At 39.7% G+C, this 23522-nt stretch overlaps 1 protein-coding gene across 1 annotated transcript in view; it reads right to left on the reverse strand.

Annotated features, from left to right (window-relative positions):
* Nucleotides 1-23522, reverse strand: part of TDRD12 (tudor domain containing 12) — an 85948-nt gene that overhangs the window by 37659 nt on the left and 24767 nt on the right. Inside the window, 11 exon segments of the mRNA XM_023759893.1 lie at nucleotides 823-1014; nucleotides 2352-2479; nucleotides 2972-3128; nucleotides 4710-4895; nucleotides 6712-6767; nucleotides 6877-7036; nucleotides 7349-7409; nucleotides 8982-9062; nucleotides 13088-13164; nucleotides 14015-14112; nucleotides 20688-20877. Coding sequence (XP_023615661.1) covers nucleotides 823-1014; nucleotides 2352-2479; nucleotides 2972-3128; nucleotides 4710-4895; nucleotides 6712-6767; nucleotides 6877-7036; nucleotides 7349-7409; nucleotides 8982-9062; nucleotides 13088-13164; nucleotides 14015-14112; nucleotides 20688-20877 — 1386 coding nt within the window.

Genomic DNA, 23522 nt, shown 5'->3' on the forward strand with positions numbered 1-23522 from the left:
GCACCCCAACCCCTTGATCCGCCCTGCTGTGTGTGTGACAGGGGGCAGTGCCCTAACTCCCCTATCAGCCCTACTCTGTGCATGACAGGGGGAAGCTCCCCAACCCCCTGATGGGCCCTGCTCTGTGCGTGACGGGGGGGGGGGGCAGTGCCCCAACCCCCTGATTGGCCCTGCTCTGTGCATCACAGGGGGTGGCTCCGCAACCTCCCCATTGACCCTGCCTTGAGTGTGATAGGGGGTGGTGCCCCAACCCCCCAATCAGCCCTACCCTGAGCGTGACTGAGGGTGGCATCACAACCTCCCAATCCGCCCTGCTCTGTGCATGACGGGGCGGCGCCCCAACTCCCCAATCAGCCCTGCCCTGAGCCCGACCAGGGGCTGCACCTAGGGATTGGGCCTGCCCTCTGCCACCCAGGAGCAGGCCTAAGCCAGCAGGTCATTATCTCCCGAGGGGTCCTAGACTGCGAGAGGGCACAGGCCGGGCTGAGGGACCCCCCCTTCCCCCCCGAGTGCACAAATTTTTGTGCACCGGGCCTCTAGTCCTATATAATAAAAGGCTAATATGCAAATTGTCCCCTCAGGAGTTCTACAGACCAGGAGTTCGAAAGCTCGCTATGGCGTGCACTGACCACCAGGGGGCGGGTGGAATGAAGGAAGGCTCTGGCTGGCAGCCGGGGGAAGGAAGGCCCCGATCTGTCCTGATTGCCAGCCAGGCCTAGGGACCCTACCCGTGCACGAATTTTGTGCACCGGGACTCTAGTCTTTTAATATTAAGTCATGACACATTCATTAGCACCCCACCACGCCCCCATGACTCATTACCTGCTGGACGCCGCCGTAGAGAGCAGCCTCTTCCATGGCAGTGATCACGATGTAGGGGTCATTCATGAACTCTTTGATTAAATGCTGTATATGTCTGTTCCAATGAACTCCAACTGCAACAATTTGATGTGGTGCAGATTCCCTTTCTTCAACTTCAATATTTTTTTTAAAGTTATCTAATATAGCAAACACCTAAAAAATTAGTATAACTTAATTTTATTTCAAAAGAGATTAGTTTGACAAAACTTAAAACATAAAGGATTGTATATTTTGTTTTCAGAGTGGAGAAGGCCTTTACAAACATAAAAGTAACAAAAAAGGAAAAAATGCTAGGTGCAGACAAAATTAAAACATTAACATCCAGGTAAATATGTGTAACATATGTACCAAAGGATTAACATCCTTATACAAAAACTTCTACAAACTGATTAAAAAAGACAATCCCACCAACAGAAAATAATAAACAAGCAATTCATAGAAGAATGAGTACAAATGGCCAGTATGAATTCATGCTCAACTTAACAAGTAAATAAAGAAATACAGATTAAACTAATCAGATGCCATATTACAAATCAGACTAGAAAAGAAAGCTGGACTGAGGCCTCCCACTGCCAGGGGTGCAGGGAGGGCAGTGTGGCGGCACGGTGCCTAAGGGAGTGTAAATTGCTTCCAGAAAGGCAACTGTACAAGGCAGTCTTCTGGATATTAGTTTTGCAAATAAGAATTGAGATTCTAGAGGCATTCAGAAACCCTGTGCAGACCGACAGAGTCAGTATCTAAAGCTTGGACTTGAACCTGAGGCCATCACTGCTCCCAAATGACTGCTCTTGGTCATCATGTTACACTGCTTCCAACAAATCTCTTATAAGAATTCAGTCTTTGATCCATTAATCCCCTTTGTAGGAATTTACCCTATGGGAAATGTGCTAAAAAGATGTATTATGTTCTGAAGCCACACACACACACACACACATACATACACACACAATGTTAAATATCTAAAAATAAGACAATTATAAAATAAATCATGTTATGTCCATAGAATTCAATATCATATGGCAAGTAACAATCACACTATAGAATAGTAACAATACAATGCTATTTACTAAAAAATGCAACTTATAAACTACCACAGAAAGGTACTGATATTATTAATTCCTATGATGAGGAATTACAAAAAAGAAAGAACTACCCCAGAATAGTGATAGTGATTTCCTGAGTGTAAGATTATGGATGTTTTCAAGTGCTCTCCTCTATTTCCCAAATTTCTAATATAAAAATTGCTTTTATAATCAGAAAAATATTAAATAATTTCAAAAACCTCCATAGTTTTGCTTTTCAAATAGAACACTGGTAAGAAAATTTCAGAAAAAAATTCTCTCTTCTTAATCATAGAAATTAAAGAGAAAAAATTTGAAATTAACCAGCTTCTACCACAAATAGACACTCTTCTTGAACCCTAAAAACAATGAACACTTTAATTTTATATATTTGAGTAGTAATGATATCTAAATGGATGCCTTACTTACTTGTTCATTAGCTTCAAAGAATAATACTTCCACCTCATCCAAAATGAGGTGACAGAGTCTAAGAAATAACAAGCTTTGATATCTGAGAAGTCTCAGGAGGCTATGTGGTGTTGTAACCATTATATCACCTATATTTTAAAAGAAAAAAAATTAACATTTTAGATTTTCCACAGGTTTTTCTAACATTTCCTTTCCTAAGATTCCACATACTTTCTAGAGATGCCTTCTAACAAAACAAAAAGCTGTTTTTCTTACTCAGGCGGGTGAGGCAAGAAGTTTACCTGCCCAGCTAACCCCGCTCATTATCGGATTAACTACCTGGGCTCCCATCACGTTCTGCACAACTAAAAGACAGGGAGCGTTTAGTCAACATCCAACAAACAGGAGGCGTCAGCAGGTAGTTCATAAATGAATGAAATCACATAGTTTTCTCTTTTTCTCACAGAGATAAGCCAAGATAAACCTTCATCATCTATACCTATCGGAACTGACAGGGCGGTCTGAGCTAGTGACCATCAGCTGCATCTCTCAGCTCCCTGACACCTGCAGCTCCCAGGCCTGCTGGGCGGAGTTCCACTGTGTTCCGTAGGGAAAACCAAACAGCTTGGAAGGATGCTTACACCCCCTTGGAAGCTTCATATTTTTGGCTTCATCTTTGTGGAGTCCAATTGTTAATAACATAGGATGAAGAGGCCTGGAGGACACGCCATAGACTCCCAATAACTCAAAAATAAATTGGGCCTTTTTCCACCCAGGACACACGATGACTGCCAGAGGCTGCAAAGACAAACAAATCCACATAATTTTGAACAAAAGTTAGGAATCAGACACATTATCTGTGAAGCATGTAGACTCTTTGTCCAGAGTAAGCACTATATACATTTTTATCATCATCACATAGGTCAGAAAAGTTAAACTATAATTTCATCAAAAAGGATTGAGACACATTGGCTCAGACTTTGCTAGGGCTTAAACTAAGCACTTCACAAGTATTAATCTCCTTAGTCCTTAAAACACTCCTACAGGACAGAACCTATCGCTACGTCATTTCACAGAGGCAGCATCTGTGGCACAGAAAGGGGAAGTCAGTTGCCCAAGGCTGCACAGCTGACACATGGTAGCAACAAGATCTGAAGCCAGGCAATCTGGCTCTACAGCTCCTGCTCCTCAGCGTAAGGGTGAACTAACCGCTTCCTGAAAGGGGCCTTTGAAAAGGTTAACATCTCTTCCTTAGGTGACTGTGTTTCCTATAGCACCATCTGAACCCTGCCCTCCACTCTGCCACAGATATCCCCTGAAGGCGCACAGCCTGCCCGCACCTAACTGAACACAAGAGGAGACGGCTTTCCTTCACACAGGTCCCGGCGAGTGCCAGCTTCCAGGTGTCAGCCTAGAAGCAGGCTGACCATGGACATGCAGAGGCAGCAGAGTGGACACAAGAGACAACACCTGGACACCCCTTCCTGGCCCAGCCAGGGTTCTATCTCCACACAGGCTGCATCTCATCAACGCAGTCAGCTACTGACTGACTGATGGATATAAATGTATCCATTTAGTTTTATTAAATACATAATAACTTAGCCAATGCAGATTTCCAAAGGAAAATCATTACACTACCTAGCATAATTCGAAAAATAAACTGTCATCTTTTCTAAAACGCAATTCTAAGTGTCTTTTCGTACTGCTATTTCTCACCTTGTAATGAGGGGCAGAACAATCTGCAGGGTGTCCTTTGGGATAGGATCTGAGACAAAGGCCACACCCAGCAAAGCAGATGTCACTACCCCACTATCAAATATCTGATCCTCACACCCCATTTCTCTCCTCGCCATCATTTTTCTCAGCTATCTTCAGATTCTGACACATGGGAAAAACAAAGTAGGTTTATAAAAGTGTGGGGATGCTATGAAAATATTTGAAAGAATATGAGACGATGACAGAAAACCTACATTCTAAGCTCACTTCTTGTCACACTTGCCAGCTGTTAAGAATTTAAACCAGTAACTTCCCATTAATTTAATTTTCTCATCTGTAATACTGGTGAAAAGAACACATGGCCTGACCATCTCATAGGGTAGCCAGGCCAACTAGATAATCAGTGAAATACTTTTTATAAACTATATATTTGTCTCTAAAAGCTGGACTCTCTTGACTCAGCAGATCGCCCACAACTGGGAGGTCAAAGGTGAGAACAGTGTGAGATGACTGTGATCAGATAAAAGTTTCTCATGGGACAGTTTCTGTCCTGACAGTTTGAACACCAAATGAATAATGTAACCTAAATTTTACTAAAGTTAGGTGTAAATTTTAAAAGAAATATTTAATCCATTTTGTTGTGAAACAAAATTGTCAACTTACTCCGTTTCTACTTGGTAATGACTTGTAGCAGCCCCCTGTTTGCAAAAGCGTAAGCACTGGTGGAAGGTACAACAAAGGGTCATTTCCACACTGAGAAATGACAACCACATCACAGCCACGTGCTATGGGAGGCCAAGAGTAAGATTCAGTGTGGCTAGGTCCCAGAAACTTATTTCTTTGAAGAGCCTACAAAACATCAATAACAACCAAAAACCACAATAAACTAATGAAAACCCATCTCATTGCTCATTTACCCCAACAACATGTATACGTTGCTCATTCTGGCATTTTCCACTGAATCTTTTCTAGCACCAAAGTCCTGCTAGAAGATTCTTGCTTTTCTAGGCTCCAAATTAAAGGATCCAACTGACCACCCAGGTGCTTAAAGCTCTCCAGCACAAGGATATGGCTTCTTGTCTAAATCTGACGGTGCATCAACTTCACTTGTCAATCTTTTTAAAAACATGCCTTTATTTGCTTATTTTCTATATGACTGTTACTAAAACCTCCCAAATGTCCCGAGTTCTCCAGCCACATTGATACTATTTTCCAAAAGGCTCATCTCATCAGTTATCTCCATGAAGTCCTGCTCCCAGGCCCTGAGCCCACTGCAATCAGGGCTGACTCCGCTCTGCACCTGGTGCACAGCTGCCATTCTGGGGTCTCCCTGCTCCATCCCCCTCTTGTCTGCAGCACACACTGTCTTCTTTACTTTCTTGTGTTGGTGAACATATTTCAGTTGCTTCTTGACAAAGGGTGCAGAGGAAGTACATGTGAGGCTTTGCACATCTGAAAATGTCTTCATTCCCCCTCACACTTCGTTGATAGACCTCTAGGCTAGAAGTAACTTATTAGAACTTTGGAGTCAGTGCTCCTCTGGTGTTACGTGAAGCCTGCAGCCATTCCGTTTCCTATCCTTCTCCCTGGAATCCTTCATGGTCTCTGAATCCCTCCGGTTTAGATGCTTTGCAACAACATCTACTATCTTGTTCCTCCGTTGTGCTGGGCCTGTGGTAGGTAAACTCCCTTAACTCAGGAAGTCATATCCATTGAGTCTAAAAATTATTCATGTGTTACTGTTAGAATTGTCTGCCCTCTTCCCCCCTTTCTTTCTGGAAATTCCATTTCAGATACTGGACCTCAAGTTGACACTCAATTTCTCTTTTCCTCCCTATTTCCATCTCTTAGTCTTTTGTTCTACTTTCTGATTATTAGCTTTTATCTCTCAAATCAACTATTGATTTTTATGTCTACAACAGTATGAATTTCTAATAACCTATTTTTTATTCTCTGTTCCTTTTCTATAGTGCCCTGTTATTGTCAAATACATACAATATATACCTTATTTCTAAGGATATTTATTTTCTAATGTTTTCTTCTATTCTCTACACGGTTTATTTACATCAGTTTGCTTGGGTCTTACTTTTTTCCCTTGGGTGAGGGCTTTCCTCACAACCTAACCATCCCTGACGCTCACCTGAGGGCGGAGCAAAGCTCAGCACCACGTGTGAGCCACATCACCGCGGAACACGGGGCAGCAAGCACATGTTTTTAGTGGGAGAATCCCAAACAGCATCATCTAAAGGTCATTCTCTAGGGCCATTCAGTTTCTCCAGAAGGACCCTTCCTTCTCCTTCCTGAGCAACTGGCTCTGGATGTTTAGGAAACAGGGTGGGGAAGCTCACGGCCCCCCCCCCCCCCACTTCACTCCTCCCTCGGGGTGTCGGCCAAACCCTGCAGCCCGAAGCCTGTGGAAAGCTCTTGTCCACCAAAGACTTCACTCTCATTCTAGTCGCCCTTGGGGTTTTATTCTTTAAAAAAATATTTCAAAACTTTTTTTTTATCCAAAAAGGAAGTAAACATGTATGATCAATTTACTACATAAAACAAAGGTCTATAAAGCAATTTTGCTAAGACGTATATCATAACCATCCTGGCAACTCGTTTCTTCCAAGTCCTTTCCACAGGCACTTTTGAGAACTTATTTCAGAAAAGCACTTACAGTTACACATGGTTTCTCCATAAAAGAATTAGTCACTTGTAAGAAGTTAGCCTGGACTTAAGAATAAATAAGAAATTAGTAACAGAGGCTTATAAGAGAATTTCAAAAGCAAAGAAATTATACAAATGCAAGTTCAGTAGAAGCTTTTATTAAAAATCCTTCCACCTTCGGGCAGGTCAGTACTCCTCCTCGAGTTTGGTTTCAGGAGCACTTTTACCTTTTTCAGGTCTGCCGAAAGCGGCGCCGTGTCGATGGACAAGCAAGGCTCAATCTTGTTTCGGAGCACCGCAGAGGCCTGCTGTGCGCCCGTCTTCAGCTTCTGCAACTAGAGGACACACACGTCAGTCTGCCTGCGGTGTCAGCACGGAGCACCAAGAACTTTATGGACATGAGAAAAGACAAGAGTTTGATTTCAAAAATCATCAAAACTACCAAAATGAAAGGAAGATCTTCTAGTATCCCCACTCCCAAGAACTATTTCTCTAAAGCACCGACTCACTAGACAATTCCTAAAAGGATGTCTTCAGATAGTCTCCAACTGAAGGGGTTTCTCTTCTAATCTCAAGTATAGAGGGAGGAAAGAGAGGGATTTAAAAAGTAGTTTTCTTTTTTCACTTTTTTTTTAGAGTTGTAATACCTGTTGCAGATCAGAGATTCCATCAGCTCTCAAAGGATCAGGATTTAAAAATTGCAATAATCTGTAAAGTAGTTAAAAAGACAATTTGAAGGGAAAAAATTGTGTCTTTTTCTTGAGTTATTATTCTAATTCTTCTTTGGCAGAGGTAAACTTGTTCTGCTTTGCCTGTTCACTGTGGGACAAAGGCCACTGTGGTCAAGGCAGTTCCACGCTCCCACCAGCCCCACCCTGGGCCTCAGGCTGTGGACACAGAACTGCCAACCTCAGGCCACCTGCTGTGAACAAGGAGAAAGACTGCATGATCCCAGGTCATCACAGTCTAAACTATCCACCGTCTCCTTCCTTCTTTGCTGTTGAATCCTGAACACCTCCAACTCCCTGGAACCCACAGTGGACGGATGAAGTGCAATCAGTGGGTTCTAAGTAAAGGGCACTCAGCCAAACAGGAGGTCAGATACAACCTTCTAATACAAAAGTATCAGGCGATGGAGCTGTCTCAGTATAACAAAAGAAATGAGTTACATGGGCAACGCAAGGTCTTTTGTTCCACGGAAAGCGCCCACTGTGACACCGCAGCTTTCAGGTGTTAGGGAGGCGGATGTCAATCCAGGTGTCGCTCCAGATCTGCGGGCTCCATGGCTGCCTCAGAGCTCGTGGCCTTGAAACACCCTGTGTAGCTTCTGCTGGATGAGGATGCACACCCCACAGGGTGGCCTCTGGGAAGCTGGGGGCCTGAAGGACTTCCACAGTCAACACCTCGCCCCAGCCATCTCAAGCTAATTAGCGAACAGCATGACCTGTACCCATTTCTGAACTGTCTTAAACTTTGTCACTCTGGTAGCTTCAGAGCAGCTGCAGTACTTGAAATGTAAGAGTGGTTTTATTTTATTTTTTCCATTGATTTTAGAGATGGAGGGAGGGAAAGAGAGAGAAACATCAATATAGACTGGTTGCCTCCCACATGGATCCCGACCGGGGATCGAACCCGCAACCTGGGAATGTGCCCTGACTGGGAATCAAATCTGTGATCTTTAGGTGTACAGGATACTCGCCAACCAACTAAGCCACACTGGCCAGGGCTGTGAGAGTGTTTTTAGGCTGGTGTCGTAAGAAGTCTTAAAAGAAAGTATGAAAATATTCTGTGCATTAAACAAGTGTAAAATGAAGTTATTACTCTACTGTGAACAACTTGTAAGTAAATACTTTGTGAATCTGGCAGGACAAAGAAAAAAAGATCCCCAGTTCCACACTGCAAATAATTAAACAGTTTTTCGAGCCAGTGATAAACCTATTTAACATAACAAAACTGGAAAGAAAGCAAACACCAACCTATATAAAATCAATAGCCCCAAAAGATCAACTATATCTAATTTATTTTGTTCACTTCACCAAAGAAAATCAAGAAGGTGAGATAGGAAATGTATATTTATAGTGGAAGAGAACTTTAAACAGAAAAATATACCTTATGTAAAAAAAAAACTAACTTCAAAGCCTAAAGAAGCCATTGTATGTATATTTTTAAATGGGAACAAAGATTTGAAATTTATAATAAAATCATATGTAAATTCTTCCTGCTTATAATTTTATCATAATTATTTCAATAAAAAATTTAGGCCAAGAAAAAAATTCATACTTTATACAGCCATTCTTCTCATTGTATTCTTTCTTCTCAGCCAATCTGAGTGGTTTCTCATTTGACTTCTGACGTAAAGCACTAGAAATAAAAAAAAAATTATTAAAATTTATAAACCCAATCCTTAAAATATCTTTATTTCCTGGGAAAAAAATTTAAAAAGTACCACTGAGGAACAAGTTGATCTATGTAGGTAAATGTATATGGGAACTGGAGCTGAGCCGCTCAAGTATAAACACCATTTGACAGTTCTGGTGCCTGCCAAGAGGCAGTAAGCCCACCACAGCCCCTCTCCTACCGATCACCACTAGGAACTCTGGATAAAGTACAAAACTATAGGGGTGAGACGTCAAAATGTGAAAAACAACCACAATCATGGAGAGTTTCCTAGATTTTTACCTTCCACTATAGCTTGGTGTTAAACTGAGGATGACCTGGGACGGTGTAGAGGATATAGATATAAAAATCTCAAGAGAAACCTCAAGCCAAAGAATGGGGAAGAGGAGCCTTCAAGAAGAAGCTGGGAATCCCAACTGACTTTCCCTCTTTTTCTCTCCTTGGCCTGCCCAAGACCAGCGCTGATCCATCGAGCTGCATGATGCAATGGCAACAGCAGTGTGGTCACCGGAACCCTGAGAGAAAACCTCCCCCTCCCTCTAGAGCAGTGGTTCTCAACCTTCCTAATGCTGCGACCCTTTAGTACAGTTCCTCATGTTGTGGGGACCCCCAACCATAAAATTATTTTTGTTGCTACTTCATAACTGTAATTTTGCTACTGTTATGAATCGTAATGTAAATATCTGATATGCAGGATGTATTTTCATTGTTATAAATTGAACATAATTAAAGCATAGTGATTAATCACAAAACAATATGTAATTATATATGTGTTTTCCGATGGTCTTAGGCCACCCCTATGAAAGGGTCGTTCGACCCCCAAAGGGGTCTCGACCCACAGGTTGAGAACCGCTGCTCTAGAGGAACTGGGAAACAGGTCTAAAGACTGTGTGAGGACAAGCTCCATTATTTTCTCTCTCTCATTTCTATTGCTGTTTTGCTCCACAAGCAGTCCCAATCACACAGAACCACCCGGCAGTTTCTGCAAGAGAAATCATCTACCTGGTCAGAGGAACAGGGAGAGGGAGCAACAAGGAAAAAGTGAACGTGAGAAAAATCCTGGAAAAGGAGAGAAAGCCAGAGGGGAGAGGGTTTCCCCTATTATTGCTAATGACCCAAAACACATCCCAAGCTCACTCCAAGTTGAGCATATTCAGAACAGATCCAAAGCAGCCAACCAAAGACTTGGAGATTGAGCCAACATTGCAATCACCACCCTCAGAAAGAAAGACTGAATTGAGGTTTGAACCTAAGGGAGTGGTTGACTTCCCGCTAAAACAAATGAACAAGAACAACAGCAAAATTAATATTCTACAGAGGATTTAACAGAAACCAGAGCCTCACATCATAATATTCAAAATTCCAGAATATAATAAAAAAATTATTCAACGTGCAAAGAACCAGGAAAATCAGATCAATTGTCATGGGAAAAGATAATCAACAGGGGCCAACCTCTAAAGGCGCAAATGTGGGAATTATAGGAAGCAGTGATTATAACCGTGCTCCAAAAGAAAAGGAAAGGCGAGCACTCTTGAATGGGACAATAAAAGTTCTCAGCAAACAAATACAAACTATTTTAAAAAAGAGAAAATTTTAGAACTAAAAAAAAAAATAAAATAAAAATGTCATGGGTAGACTCAATAGCAGAATGAAGATGACAAAAAAAAGTCAATTAAGAATTATTAATTAGAAGAATTATTAAGCAACCAAAAAATTTTAGAAAAAATGAACAGAGCCTCAGGGACCTTTTGGACAATATCAATATTTGTCTCATCAGTCTCAAAAAGAGAGGAGAAAGAGATGGGTGCAGAAAAAAAAATTTATAGAACAGCTGCTGAATACTCCCTAAATTTGATAAAAGACACAAACCTACAAATAAAGAACACCCAGCACAAAAAACATGATAGAAAAAACACCAAGGCATATAATAATTAAATTGCTTAAACCAACCCACCCTGTGTGGCTCAGTGGTTGGGCGTCGACCTAGGAACCTAGGAGATCATGACTTGATTCCCGGTCAGGGCACATGCCCAGGTTGTGGGCTCGATCCCCAGTGTGGGGCATGTAGGAGGCAGCTGATCAATGATTGTCTCTCATCATTGATGTTTCTATTTCTCTCTCCTTCTCTTTTCCTCTCTGAAATCAATTAAAAATATATATATACTAGAGGCCTGGTGTACAAAATTTGTGCACTTGGGTTGTCCCTCAGGCTGGCCTGTGCCCTCTCACAGTCCAGGACCCCTCGGGGGATGTCCGACTGATGGCAGGGAATGGGCTTAAGCCGGCAATTGGACATCCTTAGTGCTGTCGCAGAGGCGGGAGAGGTTCCACCACTGCTACTGCACTCGTCAGCCATGAGCCTGGCTTCTGGCTGAGCGGTGCTCCCCCTGTGGGAGTGCACTGACCACCAGGGGGCATCTCCTGCATTGAGTGTCTGCCCCCTGATGGTCAGTGTGCATCACAGCAACCAGTTGTTCCACCATTCAGTCAATTTGCATATTAGCCTTTTATTATATAGGATATATATATATATATATTTTTTTTTTTTACAGGATATATTTTTTTTTAATTGCTCAAACCAGTAATAAGGAGAAAATTTTAAAAGCAGTCAGAGGAAAAGGATCACAATATATTTTGCATTGGGAACAATGTGAGGAACCAGAATGTGGGGCAACAACTTTAAAAAATAGGGGGAAAAGGATTGTCAACCTAGAATTCTATACCTAGCAAATATATTTATTAAAAAAAAAGAAGCTAAAATAATTTTTCTGACATACAAAAGATAAAAAATTTCATCACCAGCAGACCCACAATATAATAAATAGTAAAGAAAGTCCTTCAGGTAGAGAGAAAATGATACCAGATAGAAATCTGGATCTCCACAAAAAGTGAAAAACATTAATGGTAACTACTTAGGTAAATATTTAAGATTATTTTATTATTTATTTAAATCTCTCTGAAAGATACTTTCAATACAAATGACTATAGAGCAGTGATGGCAAACCAATGACACGCGTGTCAGAGGTGACATGCGAACTCATTTTTTTGGTTGATTTTTCTTTGTTAAATGGCATTTAAATATATAAAATAAATATCAAAAATATAAGTCTTGCCCTGACTGGTTTGGCTCAGTGGATGGAGTGTCGGCCTGCGGACTGAAGGGTCCTGGGTTCGGTTCCGGTCAAGGGCATGTACCTTGGTTGCGGGCACATCCCCAGTGGGGGGTGTGCAGGAGGCAGCTGATCTATGTTTCTAACTATCCCTCTCCCTTCCTCTCTGTAAAAAATCAATAAAATATATTTTAAAAATATATATGTAAGTCTTTGTTTTACTATGGTTGCAAAAATCAAAAAATTTCTATATGTGACACGGCACCAGAGTTAAGTTAGGGTTTTTCAAAATGCTGACACGCTGAGCTCAAAAGGTTCGCCATCACTGCTATAGAGTCTAGCATTTATAACAAACGTATAAAGTGTATAACAACACTAGCATAAAGTCCAGGAGGAGAGAAATGGAAGCATACTATTTTAAGGTCTTACACTATCCATGAAGTGGTATATTACATCCTTTCTATGACTTCATTATTATCACTGACGTATGTTAGTGAGGATAGGGTTATAGTCAAAAGTCTTTGATACTCATCTTCAAGAAGATAACAAACCATCCTTTACTTTCCACCAACCAGTATTGCCATCTGGCCCACATTTGTCCATCCTTTACATCAAGGAAACTTCATTGAATCTGCTTTATGGAAACAACTTTATCTGACAAGGTAACAGGAGACTTTAGATCCACTACCAGTTTTTGGTCAACTGTGCTGCTAACCAGTTATCATAACAATTTTCTTTTAAATTAAGATGTTTAACCAAAATTTCCAAGGCCAATCTTTTTTTGAAAATGAATACTTTCTTATAATCAATCTAATACACTACATAAGACAATATTATACTTAAGTCTCTAGTTAATTACACTAAATTTTCAAATGATACCTGTCTGCTGGTATATCTGGATCAGCATATATGGTTATGCCTCTTTTTGTTGGCCAATACACTGAAGATTCAACACACTGTTAAAAAAAACACACACATTATTTTCAGAAAGAGTATATATGCTAGCAAAATATATATTCTTGATGAATCAAAATTCCATGAGGCCCTGGCCAGTGTGGCTCAGTTGGTGGGCATCATCCCATGCACTGATAATTCCATGGGAATAATTCTCATAAACAACCATCCTAGATAATTTTCAGGCAACACAGATATAGAGACAAAAAACTGATTATATCATTGCTATAACCACTATATTGAAATATCCACATAGCAGGAGCTGACATTTCAGTATTTAAAATGTCCTGTAATAACTTCACCTATATTGCCAAAGGGACTAGGACAGATTAGTCTTGAATTTAACTATTATAGTACCCCATAATCCCAGATTTTCACACCGTTGTTAAAACGAGGATAGCCCAGCTACTGATGCTCAGTGGTTGAGCATCAACCTTTGAACCAGGAAATCACAGATTGATTTCCAGTCAGGGCACATGCCCAGGTTGCAGGCTTGATTCCCCAGTGTGGGGTGTGCAGGAGGGTGATCAATGAGTCTCTCTCATCACTGATGTTTCTATCTCTCTCTCCCTCTCCCTTCTTCTGTGAAATAAATAAAAAAAAATTTTTTTTAAATGAGGATAAATACCCCATTTTGTAGAGAGGCCACTAGGCCAAGAACAAAGTGAGAGCTGGCTGGAGTTTTTGTTCTTTTGAAATAGAGCAAACATGCAAACTATAATTCTTCATGAATGAAATTATCATAGCCAAAGATTTTTTAATAGAAAACATTTTTGGTTCCTAGATTTTAAAGAATATTCTAAAATTAACATTATGTGAAATTTATATTTAATGAACATTTAAAAACACAACCTTATTTACATCTTTTAAAGAGATGCACTGTTGTTTCTTTTCAGATATATTTTTAGGTGAACCAGGCAAGGAATCCACTTTACATTTCATAGTTTTATCTGAAAAATAAAAATAGTGATAAAAGGTGTTAATAAATAGGAAATATGACAAAATGGATATTTTAAAAGTATAATAAAATCTTAATGCATAAAATTATTATGGAATAGGGTTTTACATTAAATCTTGAGGGAATTAAATTTTTTTAATTTAAATTCTTTATTGTTTAAAGTTTAAACAATTTATTGTTTATTGTTTAAATATGTCTCCTTTTTCCCCCATTGACCTCTCCCCGGCCACTCCCACCCCCAGCACATGCCCTCACCCTCCTACTGTCTGTGTCCATTGATAATGCTTATATGCATGCATACAAGTCCTTTGGTCGATCTCTTGAGAAAAATTAAATTTAAAAATCTTGTTTCACCCTTCTTATTAGAAAATGCTTTAAAAACTCCTTTACACTGGCTTACTAAGAAGTAAACATAATTTACTGTCGTAACTTGGCATACTCTACTTTCCAAAGAGGGCCAGAACATGTCTCCCAACACACATGCTCTTCTTAAAATGTGATTTTGACACTTCTTCCCATGGAGAGATGGGCTCTATATTCCTTTCTGATGAGCCTGGGTGGGCATGTAAACATGGAAGTGGCGTTATGTGACTTCTAAAGCTACGTCACAAAAATGTCATGTACTGCGACTTGCTCTCCTGGATGCTTACTTCTGAAACCCAGCCACCATAGTTGTGAGGAAAGTCCAAGCAGCCACATGAAAAGGCCACTATAGGTATTTCATTTGACAGCCCAAGTTGAAGTCCCAGACAAAAGCCAGCAGCAACTGCCAGACACGGGACTGAATAAATCTTCAAATGCATCGAACCAGTAAGTTACCACCAGCCTTCGAGTCTTCCCAGCCGAGGTCCCACACACTGTGAAACAGTTAAAGCCTTCCTCCCGTGCCCATACTGAATTCCTGACCACAGAATCCATGAGCATTGTCAAATGGTTGTTTCACATCACTAAATACCATGTTTGTTATATAGCAACAACTGGAACACCAATTATAACTCAGTTCAGCAATGGTTTGAGGTCATAATTGTGCATTTCACTTCTTAATAGCATAATGGATAGAAAACATATTAGAAAACAAGCTGAATTTGAATAATCAGGAAGTGGCAAATTTCTGAAGAAGACTCTTTCAAATATATTTATCCTCCAGGACTAAATCTGACTTTTGACAAGTGACAAAATTTGTTTAGTGAATAATATGGATAATTAAGCTGGGTAAAAATTAAGATGTGACTTCAAAGAAAAGAAAAACAAAAGAAATTCAACCCAGCAATCATTTATTAGAGTATTACCGAGCAATTCTGGGAAAATATTTACTCTAAGTATCAATAAGAGAAACACAAATTAAATTAAAAGGTATATCCCTGGCCGGTTTGGCTCAATGGATAGAGTGTCAGCCCACAGACTGAAAGGTCCCAGGTTGGATTCTGGTCAAGGGCACAAACCTGGGTTTCAGGCTCGATCCCCAGCCCCGGTGAGGGTGCATTCAGGAGGCAACCAATCAATGTGTCTCTCTCACATTGTTGTTTCTTTTTACCTCTCCTCATCCCTTCCACTCTATCTAAAAATCAATGGAAAAAATATCCTCAGGTGAGGATTAAAAGAAAGAAGACAAGGTATACCTTTCACCTATTGAATAACACAGATCACTGAAATCACAAATTAGTTCGATGCCATCATAAATATAAAAAAAACACAGCACCTCACAAAGGTCTGCGAGGAGGTGGAGCGTCACACCAAAGGAAATGGAGATAAAACAGCAGTCTGAAAAGGACTCCTATATAAATCTATTGAAAATATCCAAGAGATAAAAGAAGAAATAGTATACATGAAACAAAACAGATGGATATGAAAAGACAGGCACACATAAAAAGAACCAGTAAAATTCTAAGCAGTAAGAAATAGTCATAAAATTGAAAACTCAAAAGATGAAGTAAATACTGAACTAGAAGCAAAGAGAAAAATGAAAATTTAAAGAATTAAGAAAACTCAGAAATCAGTTCAGAGAAATTAAAAATTCAAAAAAGAAGCTAAAAAAGGATAATAAAAAAACACACTAATTTATGGCTAATAGTTTCAGGAAGAGAGGTAGGGAAAAAATCTTTCAAACATTAAAATTTAATACTTTTCAGAAATTCAGGTTAAACATGAATTCTGTCATTGAAAAATTCCAAGTGTTAATAAATGAATATTGAGACATCACTCATAAATACATTTTAAATAAACTACAGAATATCAAGATAAAGAGAAAATCTAAAAAGTCAATCAACAGGACATAATAAGAACTTACAAAAGAATAATCAACAGAGTCAGAGATCAGAAGAAAATGAAGTACTTTTCTTTTAAAATCCTCACCTGAGGATGTTTCTAATTGATTTTAGAGAAAAGAAGGAAGGGGGAAAGAGAAACATCAAGTTCCTCCCATATGCTCCCTGACTAGGGATCAAACCCACAATCTAGGTTATGTGACCTGAATGGGATTCGAACTAATAGTTAATAGTATAAACTATTAACATATGTACTTGAGGAAAAAGTAAAATAAACCAGTAGTGCAGTAATAATACTAATAATACTAATAACCAACATTTAGTGTTATTGTGTATCAACATATTCTGTATGTTCATTGCAGCATTATTTACAATAGCCAAGATCTTGGAAGCAGCCCAAGTGCCCATCAGTAGGTGAGTAGATAAAAAAGCTGTGGTACACTTATACAATGGAATACACTTATACAATGGAATATTACTCAGCCATAAAAAAGGAAATCTTACCTTTTGCAACAGCATACATATTTAACCACAATAAATGTACATGGCTTTTTACAAAATCATAGGTAGCACTTATAATAGGAGAAATGGAAACTAATCTAAGATACTACATTTTATTTGCAGACTGAAAAAAACTCAAAAGAACTGGAATACTCTCTGCTAGTGAGGCTGTGAGCAAAAATAGGCACAATCTCCCTTGATTCCCAGTGGGACTCCAGGATGATATGGCACCTATGCACAAGCACCTGGAAATCTATATATATATATATATATATGCCTAAGTGACCGTTAAGACCAAACAACCGGAATGACCGGATGACCGGCCGGTAGCTATGATGCACACTGACCCAGACCTTGCTGCTGGGGCCCTGACAGCCACGAATCTGGTTCACCCGCACCCCAGACCCAGAGAGGAGGGAGGAGGGAGCCCAATTCCTCGTGGAATTGGCTGTGGGTTAGCTTGCTGCTGGGTCCAACCTCCCGCAGTCCCTCCCCGCAGCCAGCTGGCCCCCCCATTGCCCTTGATCGTGGGGGGAGGAGCGTCCAGCCAACCTTCCGCAGTCCCTCCCCCTGGCAGGCAGGCCCCCCTGATTGGCCCCAATCGCCAGCCAGGCCGAGGGACCCCACTCGTGCATGAAATTTGTGCACTGGGCCTCTAGTGTTCTAAGAAAATCATCCTTTAACCCAGAAGTCCTTTTTTTAGAAATCTATATAGAAGATGAATCACCACAAATATAAAATAATGTACACTGGGAAAAACTGTATACTCACGTGGAAAAACAAAACAAAACTTTGACTATTTTGTGGGGTTTTTTTCTTTTTATTGCACTTATTTATGGTTAACAAAATTATACAGGTTTCAGGTGCACAATTCCACAACATATCCTCTGTGCACTGTGTGTTCACCACCCAAGTCAAGTCTCCTTCCATCACCATTTATTCCCTTTACCCTCCTCCACCTCCCCACCTCTCCATCCACTCCCGCAGCAATCATCACCCTGTTGTCCATGTCCATGAGTTTTTTCTTTTTGTTTTGCTCAATCCCTCCACCCCCACCACTTAGCCCCGCACCCCTCACCCTGAAGCAGTTAGTCTGCTCTCTATGAATCTGTCTCAATTTTGCTTGTTAGTTCATTTTGTTCATTAGATTCCACATATGAGTGAAATCATATGGTACTTGCCACCTTTCTCTGACTGGTTTATTTCACTTAGCATAATGTTCTCCAGGTCCATCCATGCTGTCACAAAGGGTAACGGTTTCTTCCTTTTTATGGCAGAGTATTATTCCATTGTGTAAATGTACCACAGCTTTTTTTCCACTCACCTACTGATCGACACTTGAGCTGCTTCCATATCTTGGTTATTGTAAATAACACTGCAATACATAGGAGTACAAATATTCTCTTAAATTAGTGTTTTGGGTTTCTTTTGGATAAATTCCCAGAAGTGGAATAACTAGGTCATAAGGCAGTTCCATTTTTAATTTTTATTTAAAAATTAAATAAAAATTTTTTATTTATTGATTGATTTCAGAGAGGAAGGGAGAGGGGAATAGAAACATCAATGATGAGAATCATCGATCAGCTGCCTTCTGCATGTCCCCCAATTGGGATCAAGCCCACAACCTGGGCATGTGCCCTGACTGGGAATCGAACCGTGACCTCCCGGTTCATAAGTCGATGCTCAACCACTGAGCCATGCTGGCCGGGCTAATAATTTTGTTTTTAGATGACAATCCAATAAAATCCCACATTTTGTTTACCATCAACTTTTTCCTTTTCAAAGACATGCATAGTTGATTCTAACACTGATGTAATACAGAACAGGAAATAATGACTGTCCAGCAATCTGGGGCTACCTAAAATAATAATGGGAAGCTGTGCAATGATTAAACACGATGTAAATGCCTTGTATTTTTCCTGTTCCAATGAAAATGAAAGAAATACAAATGGAAAGCATACATTCCCACCAGAGGCTCCTTTTAGCGGGAATTCTCATTCAGGACCCCTACAGGAGGCAGATCAGCATCTGGGGCAGGCCACAGGTGCTATGCCATGTGAACTCCGTACATGAATGACCCACCTAACCAATTCAGTGCGACAGAAATAATGCCTCCCCACGTCACAGAGGAGGCAGTGGGACTGATATTCCGACAGTCTCATGTCAGAGCCCATATCCTTAAACCCATGTTATACTGGACACATTTGACCTAGAGAGAAGTTCAGCCATATATTAAGTGAAAAACACTACACAGAGATATATATGGTAGGATCCCATTACTGGAAAATAAAAAATTGTATTCACGCCCTCACATCTGGAAAACTTTGGGAAAAAAGACTCTAAAATTTTAATAAGTAGGTATAAAAATGACAGGTGTTGGAAATTTTGATTATCTACATTTTTCTATGATGAACATTACCAAACTAATTAAAAATAATTTTAAGTATAGGGAATATTTTAGTTGACTAAAGCTTTAACTTAGTTGAGTAGTTGAGGTTTACTATGAATGCATACGAAATATTATATCCATATAAATATTATATACACCCAATGTAGTAGCAAAATTGTGCAGGAATTACAATGAGCCAAGCATCAAAGATGCTGGCAGATTTCACCCATGTCTAACAATTTCCATTAATTTAGTATCTTGAAGATATGAAATTAAAGACTGGGTATTTCTGTCCTCAGAAAGGTCTCTTTCTTATTTTTATGCATCCTATTAGTTAAAATAAAAATCAATCATATATACATATGTATACTCTGAAGATGAATAATAATCACTGATCTATATCTGGGCTGGAATAAATCAGTCCTATATGAACGAGTGCCTGTTATGCTCCTTACATTATAATCAAATCCTGTAAGTATGGATTGAGCGTCGACTTAATTTGCAAAGCAAATTATCTTTGTCAGCAAGATATCACAAACTGGTTCCATTAAATTAAGAAAAGAGAGAATTACCATAGCCCTTCTAAACAACCCTTATTATCGTCAGACCATTAAGAGGGCTGTTTTATGTTGCCTCTGAAATGAAGCAAGTAGAACTTACCCAGGATAGTAGCTGTTGGCCCTGGATCACTCACAACATGCTTGGGCCGCGAATGCTGGAGAGACTGCGCCAGAAAAGTTAAACCATGTGACTCTGACAGAAATAATATATTTCAGGATTAAAGCATGAAATTAAACCCAAAATACAAATGTGAATTCTTTTACATACTTCTGCTCTTGCTTTTACTAGTGAGGTTATAGGTGACAATACTCCTCAGCAGGGAACTATGTGAAGGACTTAAGAAAACTGAATATAGAAACAGGTGAAGTGTTTCCATTGTCCATGACTGACTTTTCTCATATGTTCATGCTATTAACTAGTTCTTTTAAAAAGTATCTAAAACTGTCAACAAACAAAACCTTGTTTTGGTAGTATCTCTGAAATATGAACACACGGACAGACTCCTGAAAACATAATTCCACGTTAATAAGAAATTGAGAATAGTTTTTTCCTGTGCTCATAAAAACGAACTGTAGCAGCTTTAGGACCTCAAAACTTGTAACACACTCACTAGGTATACAATTAAAATACTAAATTCAGAGTTCAAGTCACTGTCTCTGTACAGAGAATCATCTATACAACAACTTATATCAAAACACTAAAATTCAGGTGGGGAAGGGGAGAACTAGAAGGGGTCAATGGGAGGAAAAGGGAGACATATGTAATACTTTCAACAACAAAGATTAAAAAAACCCACTAAGATCCCTATAAATAAGACAGTTTAAGAAAACATATTGGTGAGGAGCTACTCACTTTCCATTCCTTGAGAATCTTTTCCTTGCAAAAACATTGGCCAAAGACTAAGTGCTGGATTGAGTTTACTGGGAAAGGATGCTGACTTTATACTCAATCTTGGTTTCTCTAAAGATTCAAGGTTTTTATTCTCCATGGGTGATACATAACAAGCGAAGTTCTTTGCAACCAGATCATCATTAACACAAACCTGTACAATTTTAAACATTTTATGAATTATAAGACAAATATAGTCAAATGACTGTTCAGAAAATATTCCAAACCTAACCACAATTTTGATCCTCAGAAAAATAATTTTATAAAACATAATTTGATAGAACTTGATTGCTGCACTGGTAATGATAATGATGAACCAAATATTTCTGACCATTCTTCCTGATAAGAAAAACAGTAAGAATCTGTATGAAATACAAAAACAAAATATTCTTAAAAGCACTGAAGAGCTAACATAACTTTGCCACGCAAAGATCTTGGGTAGGGGGGGAGTAGGGGGAAAGACAAAATACAAAAAACTGATAAATCAGACCTTATCAAAATTTAAAATTTCTGCTCTTAAAAACATACTGTTAAGAACAATCTAAAGATAGGAAGAAAATATTTCTACCCCTGGCCGGTGTGGCTCAGTTGACTGGACATCGTCTGGTGCACCAGAAGGTTCAATTCCTGGTCAGGGCACATGCCCAGGTTGTGGGCTTGATCCCCAGTAGGGGTTGTGCAGGAGGCAGCCGTTCAATGCTTTGCTCCCACATCAATGTTTCTCTCTCCCTCTCCCTCCATTTCTCTCTAAAAAAATTAATAAAATTTAAAAATATATATTTCTAAATAACATATCTGGATGGATGTGTATCGAAAACATATAAAGAACTCTCAAAACTCAATAAAAAGAAAACAAACAACCCATAAAGAATGGGTGAAAGCCCTAACTGGTTTGGCTCAGTGGATAGAGCGTCAGCCTGCGGACTGAATGGTCCTAGGTTCGATTCCGGTCAAGGGCATGTACCTTGGTTGCGGGCACATTCCCAGTAGGGGGTGTTCAGGAGGCAGCTGATCAATGTTTCTCTCTCATCGATGTTTCTAACTCTCTATCCCTCTCCCTTCCTCTCAGTAAAAATCAATAAAATATATTTTTAAAAAAAAAGAATGGGTGAAAGACAGTAATCAAAGCAGCATGGGGAAGCACATTGTGAAGTGTATAATTGACCACTGTGCTGTACATCTGAACTAATGCAATACTGAATATAAACTGTAAAAAAATGTATTTAACAGTATGGTACTGGCATAAAACAGACACATAGATCAATGAAATAGAATAGAGAGCCCAGAAATAAGCCCACACATATATAGTCAGTTAATTTATGACAAAGGGGCCAAGAATATACAACAGGGAAAGGACAGTCTTTTCAGTAAATGGTACTGGGAAAACTGGACCACTACCTTACGCCATACACAAAATTAACTCAAAAATGGATTAAGGACTTGATTATAAGACCTCAAATTATTAAAATTCCTAGAAGAAAAAACCCTACGTGGTAAGCTCTTTGACATCAATCTTGATGATGATTTTTTTAATTTGATACCTGTTGGTATCAAAGAAAACAAAAGCAAAAATAAACAAGTGGTACTACATCAAACTAAGAAGCTTCTGCACAACAAAGGAAACCATCAACAAAATGAAAAGGCGACCTACTGAATGGGAGAACATGTCTGCAAATCATATATCTGATAAGGAATTAGTATCCAGAACATATAAAGAACTCATATAACTCAACAGCAAAAGAACAAACAATCCAAATAAAAAATGGGCAGATGTGAAGACATGTTTCCACAGGAGACAGACAGATGGCCAACAGGTACACGAAAAGATGCTCAACATCACTAATCACAGGGAAATGCAAATTTAAACCACGAAGAGATACCACTATTCATCTATAAGAATGACAATGCAAGTGTTGAAGAAATGTGGAGGAAGTGGAACTCGCAGACACTGCTGAGGGGATTTTAAATGATCAACGACTTTGGAAAACAATTTGATAGTCTTTTTATTTTAATCCTCACCCGAGGATATTTTTTCCATTGATTTTTAGAGAGATTGGGAGGGAAGACAGGAGAGGGAGAGAAAGAAACATCAATATGAGAGACACACATCAATTTGTTGCCTCCAGCACGTGCCCCAATCCTTCGGTGCACAGACTGACACTCTACCAGTGAGCCACACCGGCCAACACTTTGGTAGTCTCTTAATACCTACTATCTAGAAATGAAAGCATAGGTCCACAGGAAGTCTTGTACATGAATATTCATAGCAGTTTTATTTGTAATTACCCAAACTAGCCACAACTCAAATGTCCATCAACAAGTGAACGGATAAACACACAAGTATATCCAGACAAAAACAATTCCTTTGTTTCTGACAATAAAAGGAACAACATGGATGGCATCTATCTATATCCTATCTAATAATAGAGAAACATGGTAATTAGCCATACCTCCGCTATCCTTCCCATTGGCTAATCAGGGTGATATGCAAATTAACGGCCAACCAAGATGGCGGCCGGCAGCCAGGCAGCTTGAAGTGAACAGGAGGCTTGCTTGCTTCAGTGATGGAGGAAGCCAACGTTCCCCACCTGCTGCCGGCCTCTGAGCTTGCAGTTTAAGAAACACTGTTACAAATATAGAAGCTAAAAAAAACCCAGAAACCTGCTTTCAGCCAGCAGGGCTTCAGCCAGCAGGACCGCAACAGTGTTTCAATTATAGAACCCAAACAAAACCAGATCCCTGCTTTTAGCAGCCGAGGCCTCAAGCTGGAGCCGGCCTCAGAGCTAAAGCTGGCCCAGA

Source organism: Myotis lucifugus, unplaced genomic scaffold (assembly GCF_000147115.1).
Source record: "Myotis lucifugus unplaced genomic scaffold, Myoluc2.0 scaffold_164, whole genome shotgun sequence".
NCBI lineage: Eukaryota > Metazoa > Chordata > Mammalia > Chiroptera > Vespertilionidae > Myotis > Myotis lucifugus.